At 33.3% G+C, this 25540-nt stretch overlaps 3 protein-coding genes across 5 annotated transcripts; 2 read left to right on the forward strand and 1 right to left on the reverse strand.

Annotated features, from left to right (window-relative positions):
* Window positions 1-956: 956 nt before the first annotated feature.
* On the forward strand, window positions 957-4611 carry SCY1 (SECY homolog 1). Of its 2 annotated transcripts, none has more exons than XM_028049523.2 (8): window positions 957-1192; window positions 1686-1843; window positions 1943-2328; window positions 2500-2799; window positions 2879-2968; window positions 3111-3234; window positions 3710-3873; window positions 4123-4611. In XM_028049523.2, the coding sequence occupies exons 1-8, from the start codon at window positions 1026-1028 to the stop codon at window positions 4345-4347; spliced, it is 1614 nt and encodes a 537-aa protein (XP_027905324.2). In that variant the 5' UTR covers window positions 957-1025; the 3' UTR covers window positions 4348-4611. The 2 variants fall into 2 exon arrangements, with proteins under 2 accessions (XP_027905324.2, XP_027905325.2); XM_028049524.2 differs by having other exon boundaries at window positions 972-1192; window positions 1689-1843.
* Window positions 4612-4729: 118 nt separating this feature from the next.
* On the reverse strand, window positions 4730-11645 carry LOC114164763 (cyclic nucleotide-gated ion channel 17). 2 transcript variants are annotated; one of them, XM_028049521.2, is made up of 7 exons: window positions 11363-11645; window positions 10589-11114; window positions 9794-10006; window positions 9293-9594; window positions 6625-6736; window positions 6101-6337; window positions 4730-5724 (listed from the first exon to the last, which is right to left on the reverse strand). In XM_028049521.2, exons 1-7 carry the CDS (start codon window positions 11389-11391, stop codon window positions 5008-5010), a joined length of 2136 nt encoding a protein of 711 aa, XP_027905322.2. In that variant the 5' UTR covers window positions 11392-11645; the 3' UTR covers window positions 4730-5007. The 2 variants fall into 2 exon arrangements, with proteins under 2 accessions (XP_027905322.2, XP_027905323.2); XM_028049522.2 differs by having other exon boundaries at window positions 10589-11152; window positions 11363-11640.
* Window positions 11646-15306: 3661 nt separating this feature from the next.
* Window positions 15307-20695, forward strand: LOC114164405 (AP2-like ethylene-responsive transcription factor At1g16060). Its single transcript, XM_028049073.2, has 8 exons — window positions 15307-15479; window positions 15909-15991; window positions 16107-16115; window positions 16215-16303; window positions 17571-17644; window positions 17921-17971; window positions 19627-19703; window positions 19908-20695. The coding sequence occupies exons 1-8, from the start codon at window positions 15322-15324 to the stop codon at window positions 20405-20407; spliced, it is 1041 nt and encodes a 346-aa protein (XP_027904874.2). The 5' UTR covers window positions 15307-15321; the 3' UTR covers window positions 20408-20695.
* The last annotated feature ends 4845 nt before the right edge of the window (window positions 20696-25540 follow it).

Consider the following 25540-nt stretch of genomic DNA (forward strand, 5'->3'; position numbering starts at 1 on the left):
CTTAAGAGGAAAAAGTTTTGAGAAAAGCAAATTTTGAACAGAGTTTTTGACAGTGTATCTGTCAAATATAAAGGTATTTCTCATTTACGAAAATTATCATTTCTCAAATATAAACTGTATCTATAAACACGTATTACATGAAACTGTAACAATGTTTTAAAAAAAATTAAAACATAATTCAATTTTCTCTTTTGTATTTTTAACGAAAAATTGATTCTTTTTTATTATCATTTTTAAATTTTTAAGATGACACCTTTTTTCATTTATATTATTATTTGCTTAATCTTCACTTACTTTACTTATTTTTTCATTTATATTACTATTATTATTATTTTCTTAATCTTCACTTAGTTTACCTGTAGGTATTTATTGTGATATATATAGAGATAAAAAGGTTAAAATAGAAAATATTATAAATATTCTATTAAATTAAATAAACTATTATATTTTATAATTTTTCTATAGTAACAAGAAATAAAATTTAAAAAAGATACAGAAAAAGTATATCAAATGGACAAACTTATATTTCCCATGATGAGAAATACGGGCGGGTTCCCATCACAATCCATTAAAACGATTGCTTACTGAAACAAAAGTATAATTTTGGTTTTTTAAGGTAAATAATCAATTTAGTTCTTGAATGTCTGAAAATTGTTAATTTAATCCCTAACAAAAACAAAATGTTTAATTTAATTCCTAAATCTGTAAAAAGTACAAAATTCATCCCTAAATACTATAGCTTAATAATAAAACAATTATTGATTTAGTGTCAAATGAATTTTTAGAATTATTTTTACAGCAAAATAATCCTACCAAATTTAAGAATAAGACATTAAAAGACTTTTTTATTTTAAATATTTAGGGATTAAATAAGATCTTTCATTGTTTGTAGGAATAAATTGATGGAAGGAAATTGATTATTTATTTTTATTTAATTTTTTAATAGGGGTGTTGATATTTATTTTTGTTACGAGATTCGGTTAGTTTTGTAGCGTTGGCGAAGTGAAGAGAGTTTGTGGATAATAATGTTGATAACTGTTAGGGAAGCTTCATGTTCTTCTCCCCTCAATTTCTGGCTTAATCGTTTCAAACCAAAACCTTTTAAACCATTGAAAACATCCATTTGCCAAGCCAGTTTCTCTGTCCAAAGAACACCCACTCATTCATGGAAAACTCCTCATCTCTCAACAAGGTACACAACTGCTTCTACCCACTTTTCATTCTTATTTGTTTTTATGCTCAAACACTGATAATGGGTTTGAATCCCTTCACCAAATTTTCATTCCAATTATTTCTTCTACAATGGGAACTCTTCAAAACACAAACTTTAACAATAGGGCTCCTTAATTTGTTTCCTTTTTGATAGAATTGCGTCATTATCTGTTTTTGGTTCAGAAGTACACTAGTTGTTTATACCTCTATCAACATGCTTCTTCGTTATTGTAACTTTTGGAGTAGAGAAAGCCAGTGGTGGGGGATGTTACTAGCACGTGTGAACTTTCCGCTCCACTCAATGAATTAGGCATTTGATGTTTCTTGGACCAAAGACTGTAGTGATTGTGAATGTGATCATTGGTCAATTCAATTGTGTCTTCTAGTTCTACTCAGTTTTAGAGAAATCTACAATCATTTGCCTTTCTTCCGCCTTGTTGTTGGTTGTAATTATTTTGTTTCAAACTCTGCAGCAGTGATGAAGCACATTTTGATCCCTTGGGTATCAACTCAGATTTACCTTCTGCTTTGAATTCTACCTGGGAAAATCTGTTGTGCTTGTTTACACAACCGTTTGAGAGTACTTCAAGTACAGAAAAGGGAAAACCTAACAACTCACAAGGGGTGGCAGGTGACATTTTTCTCTGTATCTTATTGAACCTGAATTATGTTTTTTTTATCTCTGAGCAATAGAGGATTGTTCAATTGATTATTTATTTTGGCATTGCAGCTGCAATAGAGGATAGTTCAATAGACTTTGGTGACTTTTTTAAAGGTCCACTTCCAGGGAAGTTTCTCAAACTTTTAGGGCTTCTTGCCTTGTCACGGCTCGGAGTTTACATACCCCTAGGTGGAGTTAATAGGGATGCTTTTGTTGGAAATTTAGATCAGAACAGTTTGCTAAGCACTTTGGACTCGTTTTCTGGTGGTGGTATTGGTAGACTTGGGGTATGCTCCCTTGGTATTGTTCCCTTCATCAATGCACAGATTGTTTTCCAGCTTCTTGCACAAATATATCCTAAATTGCAAGATCTTCAAAAGAGAGAAGGTGAGGCTGGAAGAAAGAAAATTCTGCAGTACACTCGATATGCTTCAGTCGGATTTGCCATTGTGCAGGTCAGCAATTTGTGAAGTTTTGTTTGGGCAATTTCTTTTGCAAAAAAGTTACTTATGTTGTGCACTAACTTTTTTGCAAAATGAAAAAGGAATGTAAGTGTATGTTGGAAGTGCTTATTGCTAATTGAGTTTTCTCTGAATTTTTGTGTTTGTTTCTCTTTTTCACTACAGGCAATCGGCCAAGTTCTTTACCTACGTCCCTATGTCAATGACTTTTCTGTGGAGTGGGTTATTTCTTCTGTAATCTTATTGACTCTTGGCTCTGTGTTTACAACATATATTGGGGAACGAATTACAGACCTAAAACTTGGGAGTGGTACCTCTCTTTTGATATTCACAAACATTATATCCTACTTGCCAGCTTCTTTTGGTAGGACAATTGCACAAGCATTTAATGATGCTAACTATGTTGGACTTGCTACCATTATCGTGTCTTTCGTGTTTTTGGTGGTTGGTATCGTTTATGTTCAGGTAAATACCATTCTCATAGATATAATAGAGATCTATTTGAATCAGTGAAGAGAAGTTGATCTCAAACAATGGCTTTCAGGAAGCAGAGAGAAAAATCCCTATTAACTATGCTTCTAGATACGCCAGCAAAAGTACTGGACTTGAAAAGTCTGCTTACCTACCCTTTAAGGTTCTCTCTCCATTTCACCAATTTCTAGTTTTATCTTTTGTTAAAGTTGTCTCTTCCATCCATTCATTTCATGTATTTTAACTATTCATGGAATTTGTTTCATCCAACATCAAATTTGAGTATGTAAATCTTCTACTGTCAGGTAAATAGCTCTGGAGTAATGCCTATCATCTTCTCTACGTCGTCATTAGCTCTTCCCGGTACTTTAGCACGCTTCACTGGTTTAACTGCTTTAAAGAAGGCTGCGGTGGCACTAAATCCAGGAGGTAACTGGTTGTTTCTTCATGATAGGTTTCAACTGATATGATGGAAAGATTTGAAGAAAAAATAAGGCAATGAGTCTTTATTGTAAAGTGTCTATTGGTCGGTGCAACCATGAAATAAATGAGGTATTGGAGAGACCTCTCCTCTCCTAGCAACTTCTGAGTCAGTTCTTAATTGTCTAAGTACCACCACCCCTTTTGCTCCTATTTATAAGATATTCACTTACAGCTGTGTTTCCCCTCTATAGACTCTCTCAATCACTGTTCTCTTGTCACTACACTATATAATATTAGTAATGGTTCATGAAATGCCTTCCGCTGACATTCCGTGTTGATCTTGTGTATTTGACAATATATAATGCAAACACTGGCATTGTTGTTGCCATACACTGTTGAAATGAATTTCATTTATGCTTTATTGTCGTTAAAAGTTGTTTCTTTATAAATTGATGTTTTTTACTTAACTGGATATTTGTAGGTTCCTTCTATCTTCCGTTCAACATACTTTTGATAGCCTTCTTCAACTATTATTACACTTTCCTACAATTGGACCCTGATGATGTGAGTGAACAACTGAAACGACAAGGTGCTTCAATTCCACTTGTCAGACCAGGCAGAAGTACAGCTACATTTATCAAAACAGTAATTTCTTCCTTTTCTAGTTTTGCATTATACGATTTCCTTTTGATTATAACCTGTCTTTGTTCTCTTAAAATATATATTATATACCAATAAACGCTAGTATGCTGGCTGATTTGATGAAAGTTCAAAACTGTCAGGATTGTGATATCTTTTTGTAAACGAGTGAAACAGTTTTTAGGTTTTGAAAATTCAATGAACATTCTACATTGAACTCAAATCAAGTGACCATTGGCTTTCTCCTTGGTGCAGGTTCTTAGTAGAATATCAGTTCTGGGTTCAACATTTTTGGCTATCTTGGCTGCTGGTCCAGCAGTTGTAGAACAGATCACTCACTTGACTGCATTTCGGGGATTTGCAGGAACTTCTGTTCTTATTCTTGTTGGTTGTGCAACAGACACGGCAAGAAAAGTTCAAGCTGAGATTATATCTCAAAAGTACAAGAACATAGAGTTCTATGATTTTGATAAATATTGACAGCTAAAAGGATTATTTACAAAACTAAAAAAATTCTGCCACATGATTCTCCCCAGAGGAAATGCTGCTAAAAGCCACCCGTCGTACAACAGTGTGTAACTTTACATTTTATATCGGCCTGTAAATAATGCTGTAGAGCAGCCATTTGCTTTATTTATAGTTAGAATGATTGCTCGAAAAATTAATCCGGTTTGGTGGTTCTGTGTAACATGTAGCAACCGGTCATCATTTGTTGCAATTTTATTAACGTTATTATTGGCATTCCATTACCACGCAATCAGGTCGACAAATTAAGGGCAACGAGTATCATTCAAAATGCAAGAGAACGATTTCACTGTGCCCCTTTTTTCACCCTTTTAACTATTAGGAACATCAAACAGAGTTTGATGCATACTTGCACAATATTAATCAGCTTACTCAGATGAAAATTACATGTCAGATTACACAGAACTGAGTAATATACATTACATTACAGCCATTCGCTGAGTATAAACCCACCCCCACCTTTGTATCTTTCTCACTAAAATACATCATCAACTAGCAGCAAGGGTCTTTATGCAGAGGGATATGCCGGATTTGTAACCTACTGATTCATTATCCACACTGAAATATGTAGGTTGCAACTGAATCTGAAAACAAATGTCATTTGACTAAGTGTAACTAATCATCATCGGCTTCAGCGGAAAAGTCGGGTTCTTCGGGCTTTGGTAACTTGGGCATGTCATCCTTAATCTTCAAGGCTCCTCTTCGTGTATTAGCAGCAAATCTCGAAGCAAGAATTGTTGCCCCAAGGTTCAATTTCGCCTGAGTTGAATTTGAACTGGCAGAATAGTCCTCCTGTTCTCTCTCACTAGCTACTGTCTCATCTGAAGGAATGGATTCCCTCAAACCGAGGTCTTTCATAGATATCCTTTTCTTATATCGCCGCCAAGCAGCCTGTATAAAGCAGGCTGCCCAAGTCCTCCAATGGTGGGAATAAAATCGAAAAGTGTGCTGCAGCTTCTTACTGTGAAGGCGCCTAAATTGATTGGCAACAAACTTGAGGTCTTCAGCTCGAAGAGCAAAAGCCTCGACCTCACTTATGGCTTTAACTGTCCTGGTTGACGAAGGTAAATTAATAGTTGATTTTGGTAGTAAAGCCCAAGAAAGTAGCTCCTCGCCACAAAAATCTCCAGGTCTCAATATGATTGAGTTGAAGAAACCAGTACGGCCACCATTGGTAGTACAACTATCCAATCTACCTCTAATGATAAAAAGCATTTCAGTCACGGGGTCACCCTCACGAACAATGTAAGTGCCTTGAGTGCTCAGAGACGATACCAGCCGCTCACATATTGCATCCAGAAGCTGATCATCCATCTGTGAGAAGAAGGGAACCTGAGAACGAAGAAAGGAATTTGTTTAAATACGTATAATAGCGTATAAATGTTTATGCTTATTAACATTCTACGTTCATTGGCATCAATGAGAATCAATCTCCCAATCCAACTTCTATTTTATCCTACAAAAAGAAGCCCCACTTGCTAATGTCAAACCCAGACACAAGAAGATACAGTAAAGATGTACCCAATGCGTAAATCTTCAATACAGTAAAGCATTTTGTGAAAATTTAGGCATTACATCTCCTACTAAAGGAAATCCAAAAATACGATGTTGTGATAGAACTGGAAGTATGGTCTATATTAAGTTTCAAATTGTGGACATGAGCACAGAAAGATTTGTAGAGAACTGAAACAGTCAGCAGAAATCGTACTCTTCTAACAAGGTCTAAGCAAAGGTGCCTTTGAATATCACGGCGAAGATCAGCAGGTAATGCACGTAGAATGGTTTCCTCATCAACTCCACGAGTAGCAAGCCATTTATATTGAACAAATCGTCTAACACGACTTCTCAAATCTTCAGGGAGTTGGCGATGCTTCATCCACTCTTCTGTGTCTCTTCGCTTAAGCCTCCACTCCTCAAGCCTTATAGTGATAGATTGCAAATATGTCTAGCCAAAGAAAAAACCTCAATGCAGAATCAAATTAAAAAAAAAAAAAAACTAAACACTGTATTATATTAGTATAGTAGATTGCTAATTATTCTGATCAAGTCTAACAGCTCATTTGGCCTTGTTTAGCACATATATCCCTTTGATAAAAAATCATGTTCAAAAAATTCTAGAAAATTTAATTCTCCACTCTATACCTGAAATAGGTAACAAGTGACGTTTGTTTAAATTCTTGATAATTTAGATTTTAATTATTTGTACACTGAAAACAAATTATATGCAAATACCTGCATGTTCCCAATCAAATGGGAAAATAGTACAAGGCCTAAGATGGCAATGACAATGGCGAATGATGTTTCCCCAATAAACGTGCTAGTTTCTAGGTTTTGCCCATAAGAACTGCAACAAAAAAAGAATAAGAAAATGAGCACCAAAAAACTATCATTTATCTCTACAATATTAAAATTAAGACATAACAAACTCCCTGCCAGTGCTACATACAATTTCAGACTCTACTCAAGTTTAGCACATCTTATAGTTATTTTATGCTTATCCATTACGTATAAGTGCATTTCTCATCGCATTACCAACTTAATTGTTAGACCTAGATGGATCTGATAAGATCTTACATGATCTTATCAAGACAGTTTAGGCTTGTAAAGAGATAGCGTCTTATAAGAGCTTATAAAGCTTAGGCTTCTATCACTTTATATGCCAGATTTGTAAGGATGAGTCAGGCCTCAATCATTAGTATTGAGAAAAAACTAAGTCCCATAATATTAACTATTAATAGTGTCAATCCTGCAAGTACGGAAAACTTCACGAGCTGACGTGGATGAGGCACGAATCACTGCCACATTGTGATGATACTTGTCAAGTTGAGGGATTTGCACTGCGTGAATCCTTCCCATCTTGTGAAGCTAGGGTTTGACAGCCCATTGTTGTCTAAAAATTGACCTGACCAGACCCAAAAACAAAGCTCAACACTCATGACCTTTATGCTCCGCTAGGGTTCCCATCACAAATCAGAAATGAAGGAGACCCATGAGTCAACGGTGCATGCGCCTCTTGACATTGCTGCTGTTGAGCATCCATCACTGCCATCACCGACAACCATTGAAGCGCTAACGCTAACCTTCATTGTCAATAGCATCCCAACACTCGTGAGTCACAACCACCGTCATCAGTATTTCCTTCACGATTGCTGGCATCACCTTCACAATGCTGTTTTGGCTGCTCTCTGTTCCACTCACACTCACTGCCTGTTCTGATCACTTCTCTTGCTATTCCACTCACTTCTGTTGTTGTACTTTCCATTCTTGCTGGAGTTCTCTATTCTGTGAAGCGTGGAATATATGATTGTTTAGACAGGTTGGTGGGAGAGACTAATGAGTTTAGTAAGAATGATGCTGATTAAAAGTTTCAAGTGCATATTTGGATTTTTTTTTTGGTCAACATGCACTCAACCAAAACTCCAGCAGAATGGTGGGAATCATATGGTGATCAACATAAAAAATTACAAAGGTTTGCTATTAGAGTATTGAGTTTGACTTGTAGATCATCCGGTTGTGAGTGTAATTGGAGTGCTTTTGAGAGGGTAAGAATTCAGATTATAAATTGATTTATAATTATTTACCTATACCATCTAGTAGGCTAGTATGATGTGTTAATTAATTTTATGATTATTTGGTTCACACCAAGAAAAGAAATCATTTACAGCAAAAGACCATGAATGATATGGCATTTGTGATGGCCAATTCAAGATTGAACAAGAAGGAAGTTAGGATAACTAATTACTATAGCATTGGTGATCTTGCTTTTGATGATGAATGGACTATAGAGGAGAATGTAGCAAATTTAACTTTAGATGCTTCAAATGAAGACATCTCAGTTGAAGTTGGAGTAGATGAAGATGCTAGTGGTGGTGGTACTGCTGCACCTATGGATGATTTGGAGGTTCCTCCAATTGCTAATAATGAAAATGAAGATAAGTGGAGCAGGCTGACTATCCTACTTTTAATATGAATACCTTGGATAGTTTGTTTGCATTAAACATCTATGAATTTATTAGTCGTTTTATTTATGACTAGTTCTATGAATTGTCAATCTATTCTTAGTTGTGTTATGCATTGGATCTTACTACTTGAGACTTATTATGAGCTATTTTTGTCATATATATTATTCTTAATGCATGCACATGTATATGAATATAATTTTTTGTATACTCATAACTCTTAAGAGTCAAGTTACAATCTTCAAGCTTCTATTTTTTATCTCCCTTTTCTCGTATGATTCTCAAGTTTGACAACATTGGTGGTGTGACAAAAATTCACATTGAATTCAGTTTCAAAGGGTCTATTAGACTAAAAGGAGAGCTCAATGAGCTTTTACAGTGATGAAAGAAAGATCAGAGCCTGAGCAACTCCAAAAAAAATAAAAATAATCCATACCCAGCTATATGCCAAACAAACCACAATGTTCATTTACCCAACTCCCATGCCCACCTCTTAAATACCCAATTGCTATCATGTGCCACTTACCCTGCTAGTCAACTGCAATTCTTACTTCTTCACAGAATGGACATTCCATATTGTGAGCACTTTTAGTTACAAGTCCAGTATCTGGATCTATTCCTTCAGTATATCCTTTACCAATTGGCCCAGAACCATATCAAGGGGCTACATCAATCCCTAAAGTAGAGCTTTGGATCATAAAACACATCTATCACATTTAATTTAACATGAATATGAAATAATTTCACATTGTTTAGAGTACTGATAATCTCTTTCCTCTTCTTCTCCATCTTAAACCTTATAAGTTTTACGCTAGCATTGCAGTCAGCATCATCTTGAAATAAAGTAAATCTCAAGGTGAACTAATTCAACAAAACATTAATTAATCAGATGCACCAATTATAAAATTAATTTTTGGTACTCATGGATATACAAGTCATACCTTAATTGTTGCAGTCCCCACCATAAACAATAAAGGTATTTTGGAATAAAGGCTGAAGAAACAACATGTCTCTTTACTGCATTTTCAAATATTCCAAACTTGAAATTAATATCCTTATTACTGGGATCACAGCTGCTAAACACATTTGTACTATTTGCCCATAACTTGCGCAGATCAACATTCAAAGAACTGCAGTCCAGGTAGCCAAAGCAATTTTCAGGATTTTGTTCCTTTTTGCAAAAGGATTTCAAACAAGTAGTGTATCGGTCCACAGATAGAAGATACCAAGATGCCCCTAAAACCTGCAACAACAAAAATGGAAACATATACTGTTAATTTCATATAGCAGAAAACTAGACTTAAGTCAATATGACTCAATCTTCAAAGAGTTCAGATGTGGTGTAGCTGTGTGTGTGTGTGTGTGTGTGAGAGAGAGAGAGAGAGAGAGAGAGAGAGAAAGAATTTAAAAATTGAATCATCAAACCAATCAAAACTTCATACGTGGCTAGCTAACATATACAGCAGCAAGTTATATGCAGCTCCTGCCCAAGCAGTCTTCGTAACCACTCCTGTTGCTTTGATTATTTGAGAACTTAATGGAAAAATCAAATATAATCTTGGAACATATTGGAGCAAAACAATCAATGCAAGCGCATTATTCTTGTGATCAGTCTGAGGGCTTCTGGTTGCTGGGATAATAAACCAGATGACCATCTGAAAGAGAAAAAAGTTCAATAAGCTATTTAAACCAACTAAACTGCTCTGATTATGTAAAGTATTTGCAATATCACACACTGGCCTCAAATTGCACACATCATCTTAGTATACCTTGTTTTAGACTCTTTCCATTAAAGTTCATTTTAGAGGCGTATATGCATCCATCAATTTAAGTAACAATATAAGATCTAGATCTTAGTTTACAAAAAATGGGCCACCTAAAGTGGTCAAGTGATGGAAGATCAGAAAGAAGCCTTTCAGTGACCAACCTGCTCAATGATTCATGACATTAGTTTTGTACATTGGTCCAGAATGGAAAAGGGAGTATCTCCGATACAGTTAGCTTTATTCATTACATTATTGTAATATAGTGGACATCGTAGCATGCCCAGAATTAGAAATTTACAATGAACCGAGAAACTAGTACATTTACCGTAAAGATAATTTTTCGACTAGATATTTTCCTCGATTATCTCTATCTCCATTTCTATGGCACAAATCAAAATCAACAGCGAGAGAAGTTTGCAACAAAGTTATACGGTGTAAAAGATCAAGTAGTGCCACACTAGAACAACACACCTGGGGTAGAGGGAGTGTAGCAATAAAATCAATGAAGAAATCAGATCTGAAATATCTTCTTGCAATCTTCTTTGGGTCCATGACAAGTTCTCCCCTGCCAAATACCCGTGAGCTTGGAGCCACATATGCGGTCCTGAACTTAATTATCAGGTGCAACAGATAAAAGAGGTCCGCAATAGTGCGCAGAAAGGTCACAACAATGCGCAATGTTAGGTCTGTCCTTACACATGAAGACCCTGTACTTTCTGTCACACTAGGCAAATAAAAGTACAGTGGATCAACAAAAAGAGCCACCAAGCATGAAACTATGAAGACCCGGTTCCATTTCAACACAATCTCACTACCAGGGTCAAGAATTCTTTTACGCCACGGCTCGTGGTCCTCCGGGAATACCTTCGATCCGCTAATTCTAAATGTTTCAACAATTCTATTTTTCCCCAATGGCAGCAAATTGCTAGGTTTAAGCGCTGGAGGCTCAGCAGCTCCCCACACTGGCTTTTTATGCTTTTTGCCATCCGAGTAGAACCTAAAATTGTAAACTCTTAGAACACACATCACAATGTTCTCAAATGAAAGGAAAATAAAACTGTTTAAGAAACAAAATTGATTCATTTGCAGTGAATGAATGAATTTGAACAGTACGGAGCAGGGGCCAAATGAATAAGTAAAAAGAAATGAAAATCTTCAGTTAAAATTCACGCATTAGAAAGGAATTCGTGGAGGAAGCTTGAAGCTCTAGCAATCAATCGATGGAGTCGTAACAAATTAAGATACCTGACAAGCTTTCCCTTTTTCAATTCCATGGAAAAGAAGAAGCTGCAATTGTATCCTTTAAAGCCCTAACATGGAATCAGAATCAGAATCAGAGGTTCAACAGAGTGGGATCTTTCACTGAAACCGCAAATTCAGACTTCAATCGACAATTTTAGTCAACAATTGTTGACTAGAGCTTTAACGTTGGTAAAGAAACGTATTAATAATGCGGAGACCAAACGTCGTCGTAGTAGTTGTCACTGATAAGTTAGTCCAAACAGTCACATCCACTGAATTCCGTCGACAAACCCGACCCGGTAAAATAGGCTTTGTCTAAGGTGAAGTCGCCTTTAAGTGAATTTTGAACCATGTGGTGCAATTTTGGTTCATAAATAATAGCTATTAAAATGGATAATTTTATAGCTTAAATAAGTATAAGGTGATTAATATATGAATATTTGTTATTTTAATTATTAAGTTGGGCATTTAAAAAATGGAATATATTATTTTTAGTCTTTTTTTTCTTATTGTTGTGTTTGTCAAATTAAAACATGATCTTAATTATTGAAATATATGCATTAAAATATTTATATTATTTGTATTCACAGCTCATACCATTACATGATAAAACCATATTTCATTGTTACTATAAAAATAAAACAAGTTCAGAGATAAAAGATGGATTTAAAAATATTTCAGAAATAAATTAAAAGATTAATATTTGGAAAAAGTATATATATATATATATATATATATATATATATATATATATAATGTATATACTTCTTTAGGGACTTAAACTAAAATTTTACAATTCAGAAAAATAATTCATTAAGCACTCAAAACAAAATTAAGTAATATATTAAGCACATATAACTAATTTAAGCTCGGTATTAAAAACATTATAAATTTTGGTAAATAGTTAATGGAGTAACAAATTCACCGTGCAAAAAAATCTTAATCACAATAGCAGCTTTAATTCCTTTTTTAATAAAATTTTCACTTAAGAGCCAACTTCAACTTTTTTTTTTTATATATATATCAGTTTTATATATAAACGAATATAAAAATATGGTGGGAATAGATATTATGACGGAGAAAGGTATATAATGTACAAAGACGAGGACAAGAGATATATACATTCCTATATCTAATTAATGTGAGAATTTTCCATCAACACAAAAACAGGTCAAAAAATATCCACAAAAGCAAATTTATTTGTCATCCCAAAATTTGAGTAAATACAAGGAGTACTCAGTGGTTGGGGATGCTTCCGCTGGAGGGGAAATGTACCAATGTGGTTGAAGGAACTCATCCTTGAGGAGCAGATTGTTAGGAATCCAAGTGTGATTCTAAGTCCCACATTGGCTAGAAATGAGAGAGTGAAGCACTATATAAGAATAAAGACCCATAAATTCATCGCCTTAAGATTTTGGGTTGAGAGTGATGTTAATGCCTTATGTGGTTGAGCTTAGGTCTCATTGGTGTTGTATCTCCCCAGTAAAATCCCTTATGTAATCCTAACACAATAAAATATGTCTTTTTTAACTATAAATATGACAAAAAGTAGGAAATGTCTTCAGTGGGATGAAAAAGGATAAAGCATCATTGCACTTATCCAATTTAAAGTTTCATCTTGATAACATACAATGCATGATGCATATTATAAAAATAAAATTATAATTAAAGTAAAATTCACATAGCATCACTATAAAACTTTAACATTCAATTAGATCAATACCTTAAATCCCATCAATCAATTAAAAAGATTATTAATTTAATTAGAAATCAACACTAATAATACATGTAAGTTTTGTGATTCTTAAAAAAAATGTCACGTGTGTATTACATTATATTTGTTTTAAAACTTACAATGCTTAATTTTGTACGTGTGTTAGTTTATGTTACTATTTCATAATTTATAAGGAATATGGCTTACTTATTTATTGTCTGATTTACCTTTACATAAAATTTATTAATTACATATGCTAATTAATTTTTAGTTGCAGCTCGACTATAAAAAGTATATTTAAGAATCATGATACAATAAAAATATACTTTTAGTTGCATCCCATTAACTGAGCCTCAATCCAAACTCGATCAATAGTTATTATGCATGTTGATTTTTTTTTCATGACGTAATTCCTTTAAACAATAGTTACGTCTTTTTATCGTGACTATCTGTCTTCTTGTTCACAATACAAACAAACAATACTAATTATCATTATTATGATGAATAAAATTTGTTAAGCAATTTTATAAGCAAATTTTGTATTTCATCAATCAATTAGTTTCTAATATAACTTGTTTATCATAAAAGCATAAATAAACTTGATGTAAATGTGATCTTACCTAATAGTTTTATATTGAAGTCAAATACAATTTAAATACTCATTCTTCTTACTATCCTTCGAGACACTTTTTACGGACAAAACCATAATGCCGCTCACGTTACAACGCATGAGTCAGAACATGGAGTTAAATATATCTTTAGTTCTTGAAATTTTACGTGAAATTGAAATTCATTCTTATTAGAAATTTGATATATTTTGGTTCTCAAACTTTAAAAAATGAATGAATATATGTTAAATTTTGTTTGTGTCAAACACGTCTCGTGTTAGCATTTAAGACAAGAGTGAATTCCACTTTTGTATTAAATTTTAGGGACTAAAAACATATTTAACCATTTTGAGTATATGTGTCATGTTTGTAACTTTTTGTAGTTTGTAGTTCTCTTCTTCTACTTCTTTTTTTTTTTTCTATCTATCTTTCATTCTTGAGTTAAATATATTTTTTGTCTCTTAACTTCTAGTGAAAATTATTGCAAATTGGTTTCTCTTATAAATTTTAGATCAATTTAGTCTCTCATATTTCAAAATAGGGTAAATTTAGTCTTTCTAACAAAATTTATAAAATTTTGTTAAGTTTATTTAACGTTTAAAATGCGTTTCTCAGTTAACATTGAAGCAAAAATGAGTTAAACGATGTAAATAATCCAAATATTGTCATGAAATGCGTTTGAAACGTCATTTAAACTTAAAAGAATTTGGTTGAAAAGACTAAATACACACATTTCTAAAATTGGGGACTAAATTAGTTCAACATTTTGAAAATGAAGTATTTTTAATTTTTACTTAAAGTCAATATATATATAATGTAATTTTATCATGAGTTTAGTGCGGTCTCTGATATTTTTTTCTTTCTTCTCTTTTAACAATATCTTCATTAAATAATAGTAATACCTAACGTGAATTTATTAGATATATTAAAAACTTCACAACCCATAGAATGTGCGGATTAGAAAATCAGTATAATTCCTCTCATGACTAATAAGAAGAAGGAGTTTCCATATTGCATTAATTTACCATTATAGAGTTTTTCAATATTGTGTTGCGTTCATTTACCATCGTTTCTATTTGGGAAGATAATTTTTGCAATGTAAATTTAATAAAAAGTACCCATTAGATTATTTTAATTAAAATAAAGACTAAATTAAAATTAAATCTAAAATTTTACAAATATTGAAAACAAAATGACTATTTATCCTGTAATGCTTCTAAAGTCATTCAAATGGCACGCATACAGAAACCCTAGAATTTAAAAAAACTAACTAATAATCCAACCAAGCTGTCATCTCTGAGGTTAGATAAAATTCTTTTACTATATAGAAATCTAGTAATAAACATATATTAAAGAATAGAAAGAATAAGAATAATTGTTTATTTGGGAAGAAAACAAAGGAAAAAAAAAGTTGATGAAGAGAGACGAAGGTGAAGTAAAGACAAAGCAGTGTAGCCGGTTAAGGAGACGGCCAGAAACAACGATCCGTACAGCCGGCTATTCCCTGTGATTGCCAGCACAATCTATTCTAACCCTTTTCCCTTTTCCCTCACTTTAAAACCCTCTCAGTTTCACGACTTAGTCATATTTTTCTCTTCCGTCAAAAACACTTCTTCTCCCTGCTCTCTCTTTTTCTTTCCATGGGGAAACACCCAAGACACAAAACCAATGCAACCACTAACAACAACAACAACCTTAACTCCACCAACACCGTCACCACCAAGGTTAAACGAACAAGAAGAAGTGTCCCCAGAGATTCCCCTCCTCAACGCAGCTCAATATACAGAGGAGTCACTAGGTTAGCTCCCTTTCATTAATTTCAATCCTCGACATTCATAATGATTAGAAATTGATGTGTGAGTCTAAGTTTTACATTGGATAGAAATGAGAAAGTGGAGTTCATATAAGAGTGAATACCTATCAATATATTGTTTTAATGTTTTGAGTTGAGAGTGATGTTAATGCTTTATGTGATTGGGCTTAGGTCTCATTGATGTTGTATATAAACCCCTCTATAAAATCTAACAATAATTAACACATATTATAATTTCATAAAATGCATGTTATAATTTAACGGTGGTTGGAAGTTCTACGTTAACTAAAGATAAATTGATTTTATAATATACAAAAGAATGTAAATCTCATTTTATCAATTTTATACGATTTATTAAATTAATTTTAAAATTCACTTCTTAATTATGAATGTCTGTTATTTGATCGAGATCAGGCACCGATGGACAGGCCGATATGAAGCTCATTTGTGGGACAAGAATTGCTGGAATGAGTCGCAGAACAAGAAAGGACGACAAGGTTTCATGCGATTTTTTTTTTTTTGTATATTTTTTAATGCAGTAATTATGTTGATGAAGTTACTAACGTGTTTCCTTTTGGATTTGGCAATGGTTCTTCACATATCCTACGTTAGTGTACCTCGGTATGTGTATATAATAATAGTGTGTATTACATGATTTGATGCTTATGATGGAGGAGAAAAAGTGAAGAATTAATGGAGTATAATCTGTTGTTGTTGAAGGTGCTTATGACGATGAAGAGGCTGCAGCACACGCTTACGATTTAGCAGCATTGAAATACTGGGGTCAAGATACCATACTTAATTTTCCAGTATACTCTCTCTCTTAAAACACCACTCTCTATTTCATTTTGATGTTGGTTTTCTACTGTGATTTCCAGTTTTGGAAAGACTTTTGCACTATGGATTAAAGACGGAGTGGTCGAAGAAAAATGATTTTTTAAATATTAAAGTTTGACAATTTTTTTTTTAATAACTTTTGATGTCATTTTTTTATTTTTAATATTTTAAAATCATTTAAAAGATGGTACTTCATATTATAAAGAAAAGTTATCAAAATTTAGTAGTTAAAATATCGGTTCTTTTACAAAAATGGGTGCCTTTGATTCATTTATTACAAAAATATGTCAGTTTACTAATTAATTACATGGTCGGGTCACTTTGCTAATGATTTTACTAGTTTTTTTACAAAATTGGGTCGTATTGATTTATTTATTATAAAGATGAGTCAGTTTACTAATTAATTACATCGCAAATTTGACTCACAATTTGATTCCTCTCTATTTTTTCTTTAACTTTTATAATAATTTTTAAAGTTTTATATATTTTTTTTAAAATAAATTTTTAATAATTTGATTAAAATTATTTTAAATAAAATTTTATTAATGTAAATTTTATAATAAAATGAAACAATAAAATTTAAAATATAAGTTTTAAAATATCAAAATATTAATAAAATTTTATTTAAAATATTTTTAATCAAATTTTATTATTGTAAATTTTATAATAAACTATAATAATAAAATCTAAAATATTAAGTTTTAAAATATCAAAATTTTAATAACTTTTTTTTAATATTTTTAATCAAATTTTATAATAAAATGTAATAATAAAATTTAAAATATTAAGTTTTAAAATATCAAAATTTTAATAAAATTTTATTTAAAATGTTTTTAATCAAATTATTAAAAAAATTAAAAGAAATATATATAAAACTTTAAAAGTTATATAAAAGTTAAAAATAAATAGAGAAAAGTCAAATCATTAATAAATAGACTCTATCATGTAATTAATTAGTAAACTGACAATTTTTGTAAATAATGAGTCAAAATGACCCATTTTTGTAAAAGAATCCAAAATATCATTAGACGTGTTAGAAGGATGTTGAAAATGATGGGTGCAGAAATTCTTAGAGAAAAAAATCAGAAATAATAAAATAATTTAGTTTAGTGAATAAATTGAGGAAAAATTTCTTTTTGCACTTAAGAAAAAGTATACTTAAAAAAAAAATGTGACTAAGGGGTGTTAATGTAGAAAAAGAAAAATTAAAAAAATAACATATTTGTTACCAAATTGCAGTTATGTACGTACCAGAATGAAGTGAAAGAAATGGAGGGTCAATCTCGAGAAGAGTATATTGGATCATTAAGAAGGTAAAAGCTATTTTGCAATCTGCTAGTTCTTTTTTGTGTTATTTTTTATTGTATCTTTATAATATATTAATTACTGTTCATTTTCACATTTTTAAATGTATTAAAAAATATTTAAAATATTAACGTAATATATTTTTAATATTCAACAAAAAATAATAAAAAAAATCAATAAAAAAGAATCTGAACTCGTATTTCTTTTATGCTTTTACGATTAATTGTTGCAAAAAGCAAACCTTTATTTTGGTCTTTTTAAGAAAAAAAATTAAAATATTGCAGGAAAAGCAGCGGCTTTTCTCGTGGAGTGTCTAAATACAGAGGTGTTGCAAGGTAGTATTCCCTCCAATTTATTTAATATGCGATTTTAAGGGAATTATTTTTCTATTTATTGTTATTTATGAAGTTGTATATCACAAATTTGTAAATGTGTTTATTGTGATAGATACAGTTTACTGCTTCACTTCTTTATTAGATTTAAATTATTTTATTTTATTTTATTCCTTAACTTTTATTTACAAAACAAAATAAGAAATAGATGAAAATGAATAGAAGAAGTTATTGCATTAACATTTATGATTAAATATTATTTGTCTCTTTTAAATGATCAAACTTTATTTTTTATCTCTAAACTTTTCTTTTATATTTCTTTTAAAACATTATCTAAACCGTTTTTAATTAAAAAATTATGAAAAAAGGGATAAAAGTAAAATCTTCTTCCACCTATTTTTTAAGTGTTCAATTTAAAAAAAAAATTATTTTATGGAAATTTTTAAAATTTAAAACAAAAGTAATTGCTTTTCTGTCCTTTTATAATTATTTTACCTATTTTTTTTAACTTTTTTATATATTGTGATAGAGATATGAGTAGAATAAAGAATAATGTCTTGTAAATGTTAATTAAAACATAAAAAATACTGTAATTCTTTATTGAAAACAATGACGGAGGGAATACAATACTATATATAAATATAATAACAAGTCTCTTATTATTTTTTTCTTCACGACATTTATTTTTTATATTTTCGATGTAATTTTATATAAGTGTATATTATATTAGTTCATGCTAAATCTATTATGAGACTTAGGTAAGAAATATTTAATGTGTTTGTCCTTTTAGTGATAGTGTAGTGGATTTTTACAGAGAAAAACTCAAATGAGGGGTTTATTGTTCTAAATGGAATCTAAGTGTAATATCTAAACTCAAATATTATTAACACCTTGTATTTATCTAAAGAACGATATTTAATACTTTGGACGAACCATAGTTCCGTTCTTTAGACAATTGACTTTGAACATTTACATATCGATCAGAAATAAGAAGATTTCACATATAAATAAGTAAAAACATTACTTGTAGACTTCAAGTCCATTTATTTTTTTTTCTTGAAAAATTAAAGTTGATAATTCAATAAAAAAATAACTAGAATTACCTGATTTTTCCTAAAATAAAAAGTCAGAATCCGTTAAAAAATTTGTTACAATATATAATGTTACAGTATTTTTCTTTATCTTTCGTCAGTTTTGTTCTTTTCTCGTGTCATTTTATGGTTTTTTCTTTTGATTTTAGATTCAACCAAATATGAATATAAATTTTCTTTGTCATCACTTGTGAGAACTTTTCTCTGTCATATGTATCCACTAAACAATTATTTAAACTTTAAACCATTTTCAAATAACAATAGAAATAAAGAAATAATTAAAAATGTTATATTTCTTGAAATTTAAAAAGCATTGACAAAAAAAAACAATTTGTTCTCTAAAGATTACTACTAATTTATAAAAAGACCATTGTAAATGAACAAAACCCTAATATTTTATTAGAATTAAAACTATATTTATTTATCAGTGGGAATGAGATTTTAAGGGTGTTAATATCCAAAATTATTTTAAAGCTATCGTTTTTTAATTGAAAAAAATAGTTATATTTATTTTTTATTATTAAATTGTTTTTCCTACTTTTAATATATTGTTTTTTCGAAATTCAGACACCATCATAATGGAAGATGGGAGGCTCGGATTGGCAGGGTTTTCGGCAACAAATATCTTTACCTCGGAACTTACGGTAACACTTCACAATTCTTCTTTTACTATTTTAATATAACTTAATATTATTTTCTTTCCTTCTTTCAAGAATTTCTGTCATTTTTTTTACATATAAAAATGCTTTATTTGAACTTTATAATATTAAAAAAATAAATTAACATTAAATAAAATTTTAGTAGACACAAAGTATTCATATCATATTGAAAAAGTTTCAATTTTACAGCCACACAAGAAGAAGCTGCAACAGCATACGACATGGCAGCTATTGAATATCGAGGACTCAACGCTGTGACCAATTTCGACCTTAGCCGCTACATAAAGTGGCTTAAGCCAAACAACAACGACAACACTGTGAACCCTAATGTTCTTGACGCTAACCCTAATTCTGAGACCAACTTTACCCCAAATTCTAATCAACAACAAGGATTCAATTTTTTCCAGAGTCAAGAATCGACGGCGACTCAGCCTCGATCTTCTGGCGCCACGTCAGCCCTAGGACTTTTGCTGCAGTCGTCCAAGTTCAAGGAGATGATGGAGATGACTTCCGCCGCCGATTTATCGACGGCGGCGTCGGAGTCTGAGTTGGTGCCGTGCACGTTTCCCGATGACATTCAGACCTATTTCGAGTGCGAAGATTCCAACAGATATGGAGAAGGGGATGATAACATGTTCAGCAAGCTCAACGGGTTTGTGCCCCATATGTTCCATTGTGATGAGTTTTGAGTCTTGAAAATGCACCCTGGAAGTAGAAGATTGTTTGTGGTTGCTTTGTTGATTTAGTTTTTTCATTAGGCTTATTTCTCAGTTTGTGAATATGGAACAGTAATTTGTTGATAGTGAGACACTGATCGGAGAAGAGAACAAGAAGAGCATTGCATTATTTGGGAAACTGAACTTGGATTAGTGATCATGGTCAGAGGAGGATGCATGACAAGTTCTTTATTTGTTGTAGCTGAAAAGAAAATAAGCATCGCAAGAAAGATGCAAAATAAACACATTTTACCACTTTTTTTTTTTTTTTCCCTTTACAAACAGGAATCAAATGTTTCTTATTTATAAAGCTAGCCCGGTGGATATTGATTATGATTTGTAAGTTAAATTTTGAGCAACTTTAATCTTACGAAATATTGATTATTTATAATTTTGTAAGTTAATATTTTGTACAAGTTTCCTTGTCGTTTACAGAAAAAGATTTTCCATTATGCAAATGATGCTCAATTGATTATGTTTAAGAATTTCTACTAAAAGAATGTTATGAATACAGTCCAGTATTGGCTATCTTTCCTTATTAACTCCTTCAAATGTGACTTATTATTCTTCCTCAGTTCTTTGAAACATAAGCCTTTCACCTATTATGTGTTGTGAACATTCACTATTTAGGTACGAAAGCATAGATTTTCGTCCTATTGTTAAGTAAGTTTGCATATCTTTTTAATTTTTTTATATTTTTAAGTATTTAGGGGCTTAACAACACCTCATGTAGAGGTTAAGAAGATCCATAATAATAGTTCTTAGGAACTTTGCCTTCTTTGTAGCCTAATCCATATTTTTCAAGGGATTTTTAAGATGATTTTATTAGAAGATTTATCCTCTTATCCCTTTTGATAGACATGGAATATCTCCAGAAAGTTTAAGCATATAAAACCTATGCTGTCTGTGGTCCATACATACCCAAGTTGTTTATAAACATTTGTTATCAACTTGGTCGGATCGAGATTCAAAGATGGGTCGTAGAACACCAACAAGCTCGCCTATGATAAGTTTAGCCAATACAATATATGGCTGAACATGACCCAACATGAAGAGGTTGGTTACATTATTACCAATATACATGGAAGTGTGACCTAAAAGGTCGGCCCAAAGAGATAGGGAAAGTGGTTGTCAAAAGACGTTATGATGGGTAGTCCGTGCATAATCCGTGACCGAGAAGATCGAAAGGGAGATGGAGGAAACTCCTTTATAAGGGATAGTAGTAGCTCAAGAGAGGTATGATTCATTTTTTGGTTCTGGTCGGTTGACTGTAAAGTTGAGATTGGAACATTGGCGCCCACCGTGGGGTCTGGTAAAACGAGAAGCCGAAACAACTTGTAGTAGAATTACGTGACAATGACAACAATGAAAACCGGGAATAATGGCAGCGACCCATCCACTATAGAGCGAGTCGTGCAACACATCGAGAGCTTAAGGCAAGGAATGGAGCAATACGAAAGCATGTGGAAGGAGAACAAGCTTGGTGGCAGGCTGATGATGAGAGACTCCAACTAGAGATGGAAGCCAAATGTGAAAGGTTGCAAAAAGAGTCTGGGAGTCACGCCAACGCCTTGAAGAATCGTTACGTCGACAAGAACAATTGCAAAAATGCAATAAGGAGCTACACACCTGGTTGAGGAAGCACAACAACTTCTGGGATCGTAACGCTCGAGAGGAGATACAAAGCAGGAGGAAGGTCATCCTTTCGCTAGGAGAATCATGGAGGAGTTGATATCGCCCCACTTCCTGATCTCGAAAGTGTCTCCATTCATAGGAGAATGTGACCCAGAAGCTCACATCAAGGCTTTTCGGGCAAAAATGTTGATATCCAAAGGAATGACGTCGTTCGATGCAAGAAGTTCGTGGGGACATTGGCCAACATGGTTCTGAAGTGGTTTAGTAAAATTCTCAGTGCCTTTATCACTTCATTCACTGCTTTCTCCACAATCTTTTTAGAGTGGTGTGCCGTGAACCAACCAAAGCAACTATAGATTGTAGACAGGTTTGACGTAAAGCAGCGACAGAAAGAAACCCTAAAATAGTTCCTCAACAAGTTTTTTTATATAAGTATGGAACTCGTCAACCCAAGTGAAGAAATGCTAGTAGGAACATTTGTCAAAGGCCTACGTGCCAAGCCTTTTAGCAAGTCTCTAATAAGGTCACCCGATGTTATGTTAACAAAAATAAGAAGTCGAGCGACGATTGTAAGACCCGAGAAAAATTAAATAATTAAATAAATAATTATTTAATAGATGCGGGTAGTAGGAGCCTTTATGACATTTAATGCGAATTTTGGTAATGTGGATAAGTACTTGCTCAAGTGGTTGAGAGTCACAAAAATCGCCTTAGCATACATCCAGGTATGACTAAGATGTATAAAGGATATAAAATAGTCCTTATGGTGGAACAAAATGAAAATCGATGTCCCTGACTTTGTGGCATCATGTTTGGTGTGTCAAAAGGCAAAGATTGAACACTAGAGACCAAGTGGTACATTACAGCCGCTAGATATCCCGTAGTGGAAATGGGATAACATCGCCATGGACTTCGTGACTCATTTGCCGAGAGCTGCAAAAGGGCATGATTCAATCTGGGTGATAGTGGACAAGTTGACTAAATGCGCCCATTTCTTAGCCATTAATCTGAAGTTGTTGATGGATAAACTGACAGAATTAAATGTTAGAGAAATAGTCATACTCCATGGGGAGCCAATTAGCATCGTATCAGACAGGGATCCGAGATTCACTTCTCATTTTTTGCAGTCTCTACACGCGGCTTTGGGGACCCAGTTACGGATGAGTTCTGCGTATCACACTCAAACAGATGATCAGTCTAAGAGGATGATCCAGTCATTGGAGGATCTGCTGCGAGCATGTGTATTGGATCATATGGGAAGTTGGAGTGAAATGCTTCCATTGGTGGAATTCACGTACAACAACAACTATCACTCCAATATTGGTATGGCGCCATATGAGGCCTTATATGGGCAACAATGTAGGACACCACTATGTTGAAATCAGGATGGCGAGTCATTAGTATTGGGCCTAGAGTTCTTACAACAAACTTGTGATAAAGTCAAAGCCATTCAGGACCGAATGAGAGCGACTCAGAGTAGACAGAAGTCCTATGCAGATAAGAGGAGGCAACCTTTGGAATTGGAGGCAAGGGATCATGTTTTCCTTAGAGTCACACCGACTGTTGACATTGAGAGGCTATCAAATCAAGGCAGTTAACTCCGAGATTTGTTGGGCCATATCAGATATTGAGGAGGATTGACACCGCAACTTATGAGATTACCCTGCCACCACACTTGACGAATTTGCACAATGTATTTCATGTTTCGCAGTTGAGGAAATACATAACAAGCCATTCACATGTGCTGGAGTTAGATGACATTCAGATTAAGGATGATCTAATGGTGAACATAGGACTGGTGAGGATACTAAGCTCCCAAGTGAAGAAACTACGAGGAAAGGAAATCTGGACGGTGAAGGTGCTTTGGGATGAGGCCACTCAGAGATGACCTGGGAGATGGAGGATCACATGAGACAATCCTATCTGCATTTGTTTCCTGGTAAGTCTAATTTTCGAGGACAAAAATCTTTTAAGGTGGGGGGGAATGTAAGACCCTAGAAAAATAAAATAATTAAATAAATAGCTGGTGGATCACATGTGTTGGACTACAAGAGGGTATGTCTGTAGAATAGGACTCTAGCGGGGAGATTCGTAGATCTGGACTTGAGCGGGGAGGTTCGTAAAGGCAGGACCACGAGCGGGCAGGTTCGTGTGAACATCATAAATCTTAATCTAAGGTTAACTATTTGTGTGACTTGAAGGTTGAAAAGCCTTGGGGTTTTAAGGTCTTGGCCAAAAACTAATTACAATCAAATAGTTGGGTGTACTTTTATATTATTTACTAGCGTGTTATTTATTATGACCTCACCCTTTCTGTTTGTGTTTGGTGATGATAGTGTGATTCGTTACACGGAAGCATATGATATTACAAGTGATGTTAGTGATGAATAAAGACGGAGATAGGGCTAAACGAGGCTTTTATCTAGAGATTTCTATTTTTATCTTAATTATGTTATGAAGAAGGCATTTTGAAACTTATAATGATATCCTTAATTTAGTTATGTTTAAATTATGGTGTGTTGAAAAATATTTTAAATTTTCCCATGTTTTGGGAATAATAAATTACGACGTTTGAATTTCCAGTTTTATTTATTTAATTTAATTAAGTAATTTCTAGTAGGGATGTTACAACGATCCATATTGAGACAGATGAAACAATGTAGCGAAAAAGAGGGAAGGAGAGACGACCACCCCTAGAACACAAAGGCAGACAGTCGTAATACCAGGTAATGGAAGCATCCTCACCCCATAAGTGAGTCGACCATAAGTTCGCCCCCTATGTCGCCCAACGAACACCCGAGAAGCGGATGGTGAGATCCATTTGCCCCTCTTCACAAAGCTAAAAGCTCGCCTACTCAAAGATGAAGAGTTGGCGAGATACTTATGCTTTCCCGTGGAGATTAACAAGCTCCTTGGAAAGGAAACAACGACATGGTGCAAGTTCCACAAGACTCATGGTCATGACATAGAGAGAGTTGTTTTCCCCTAACGGGCCAATTAACTAGTCTAGCTCAGAGGAGCCTGCTACGAAGGTATATGAAGGCAGACTATCCAAAGGACAAAGAATAACGTCTCGAGTCGCAAAGGATAGTCGGAGGTCCCCATGAGACCCCAATCCTAGGGGACTTCAACACGATATCAGGGGGGTTTGTAGGAGGAGGCATTAAAAGGTCAGCCAAGAAATGCTATGCTTTGAGCATTATGACAATCACAATAGAGCCAACACTTCTAAAACCAAACCTGATCTTCTCGGGAGAAGACTTGAGAGACGTAAGTCCACAGGAGGATGACCTAGTGTTCCTATAAGTGGTTATGATGAGAAGAAATATGCATCGAGTATTGATTGATCAAGGAAGCTTGACGACGTCATGTTCTAGAACACGTTTGTAGGATTACAAATTCCTAAGGACCAATTTCAACCATGTAACAAGGTACTTGTAGGGTTTTCAGGCGAACAAGTAGAAGTCTGAG

This window comes from Vigna unguiculata, chromosome 9 (genome assembly GCF_037176805.1).
Source record: "Vigna unguiculata cultivar grain cowpea cultivar isolate G323 ecotype 2 chromosome 9, ASM3717680v1, whole genome shotgun sequence".
NCBI classification, from domain to species: domain Eukaryota; kingdom Viridiplantae; phylum Streptophyta; class Magnoliopsida; order Fabales; family Fabaceae; genus Vigna; species Vigna unguiculata.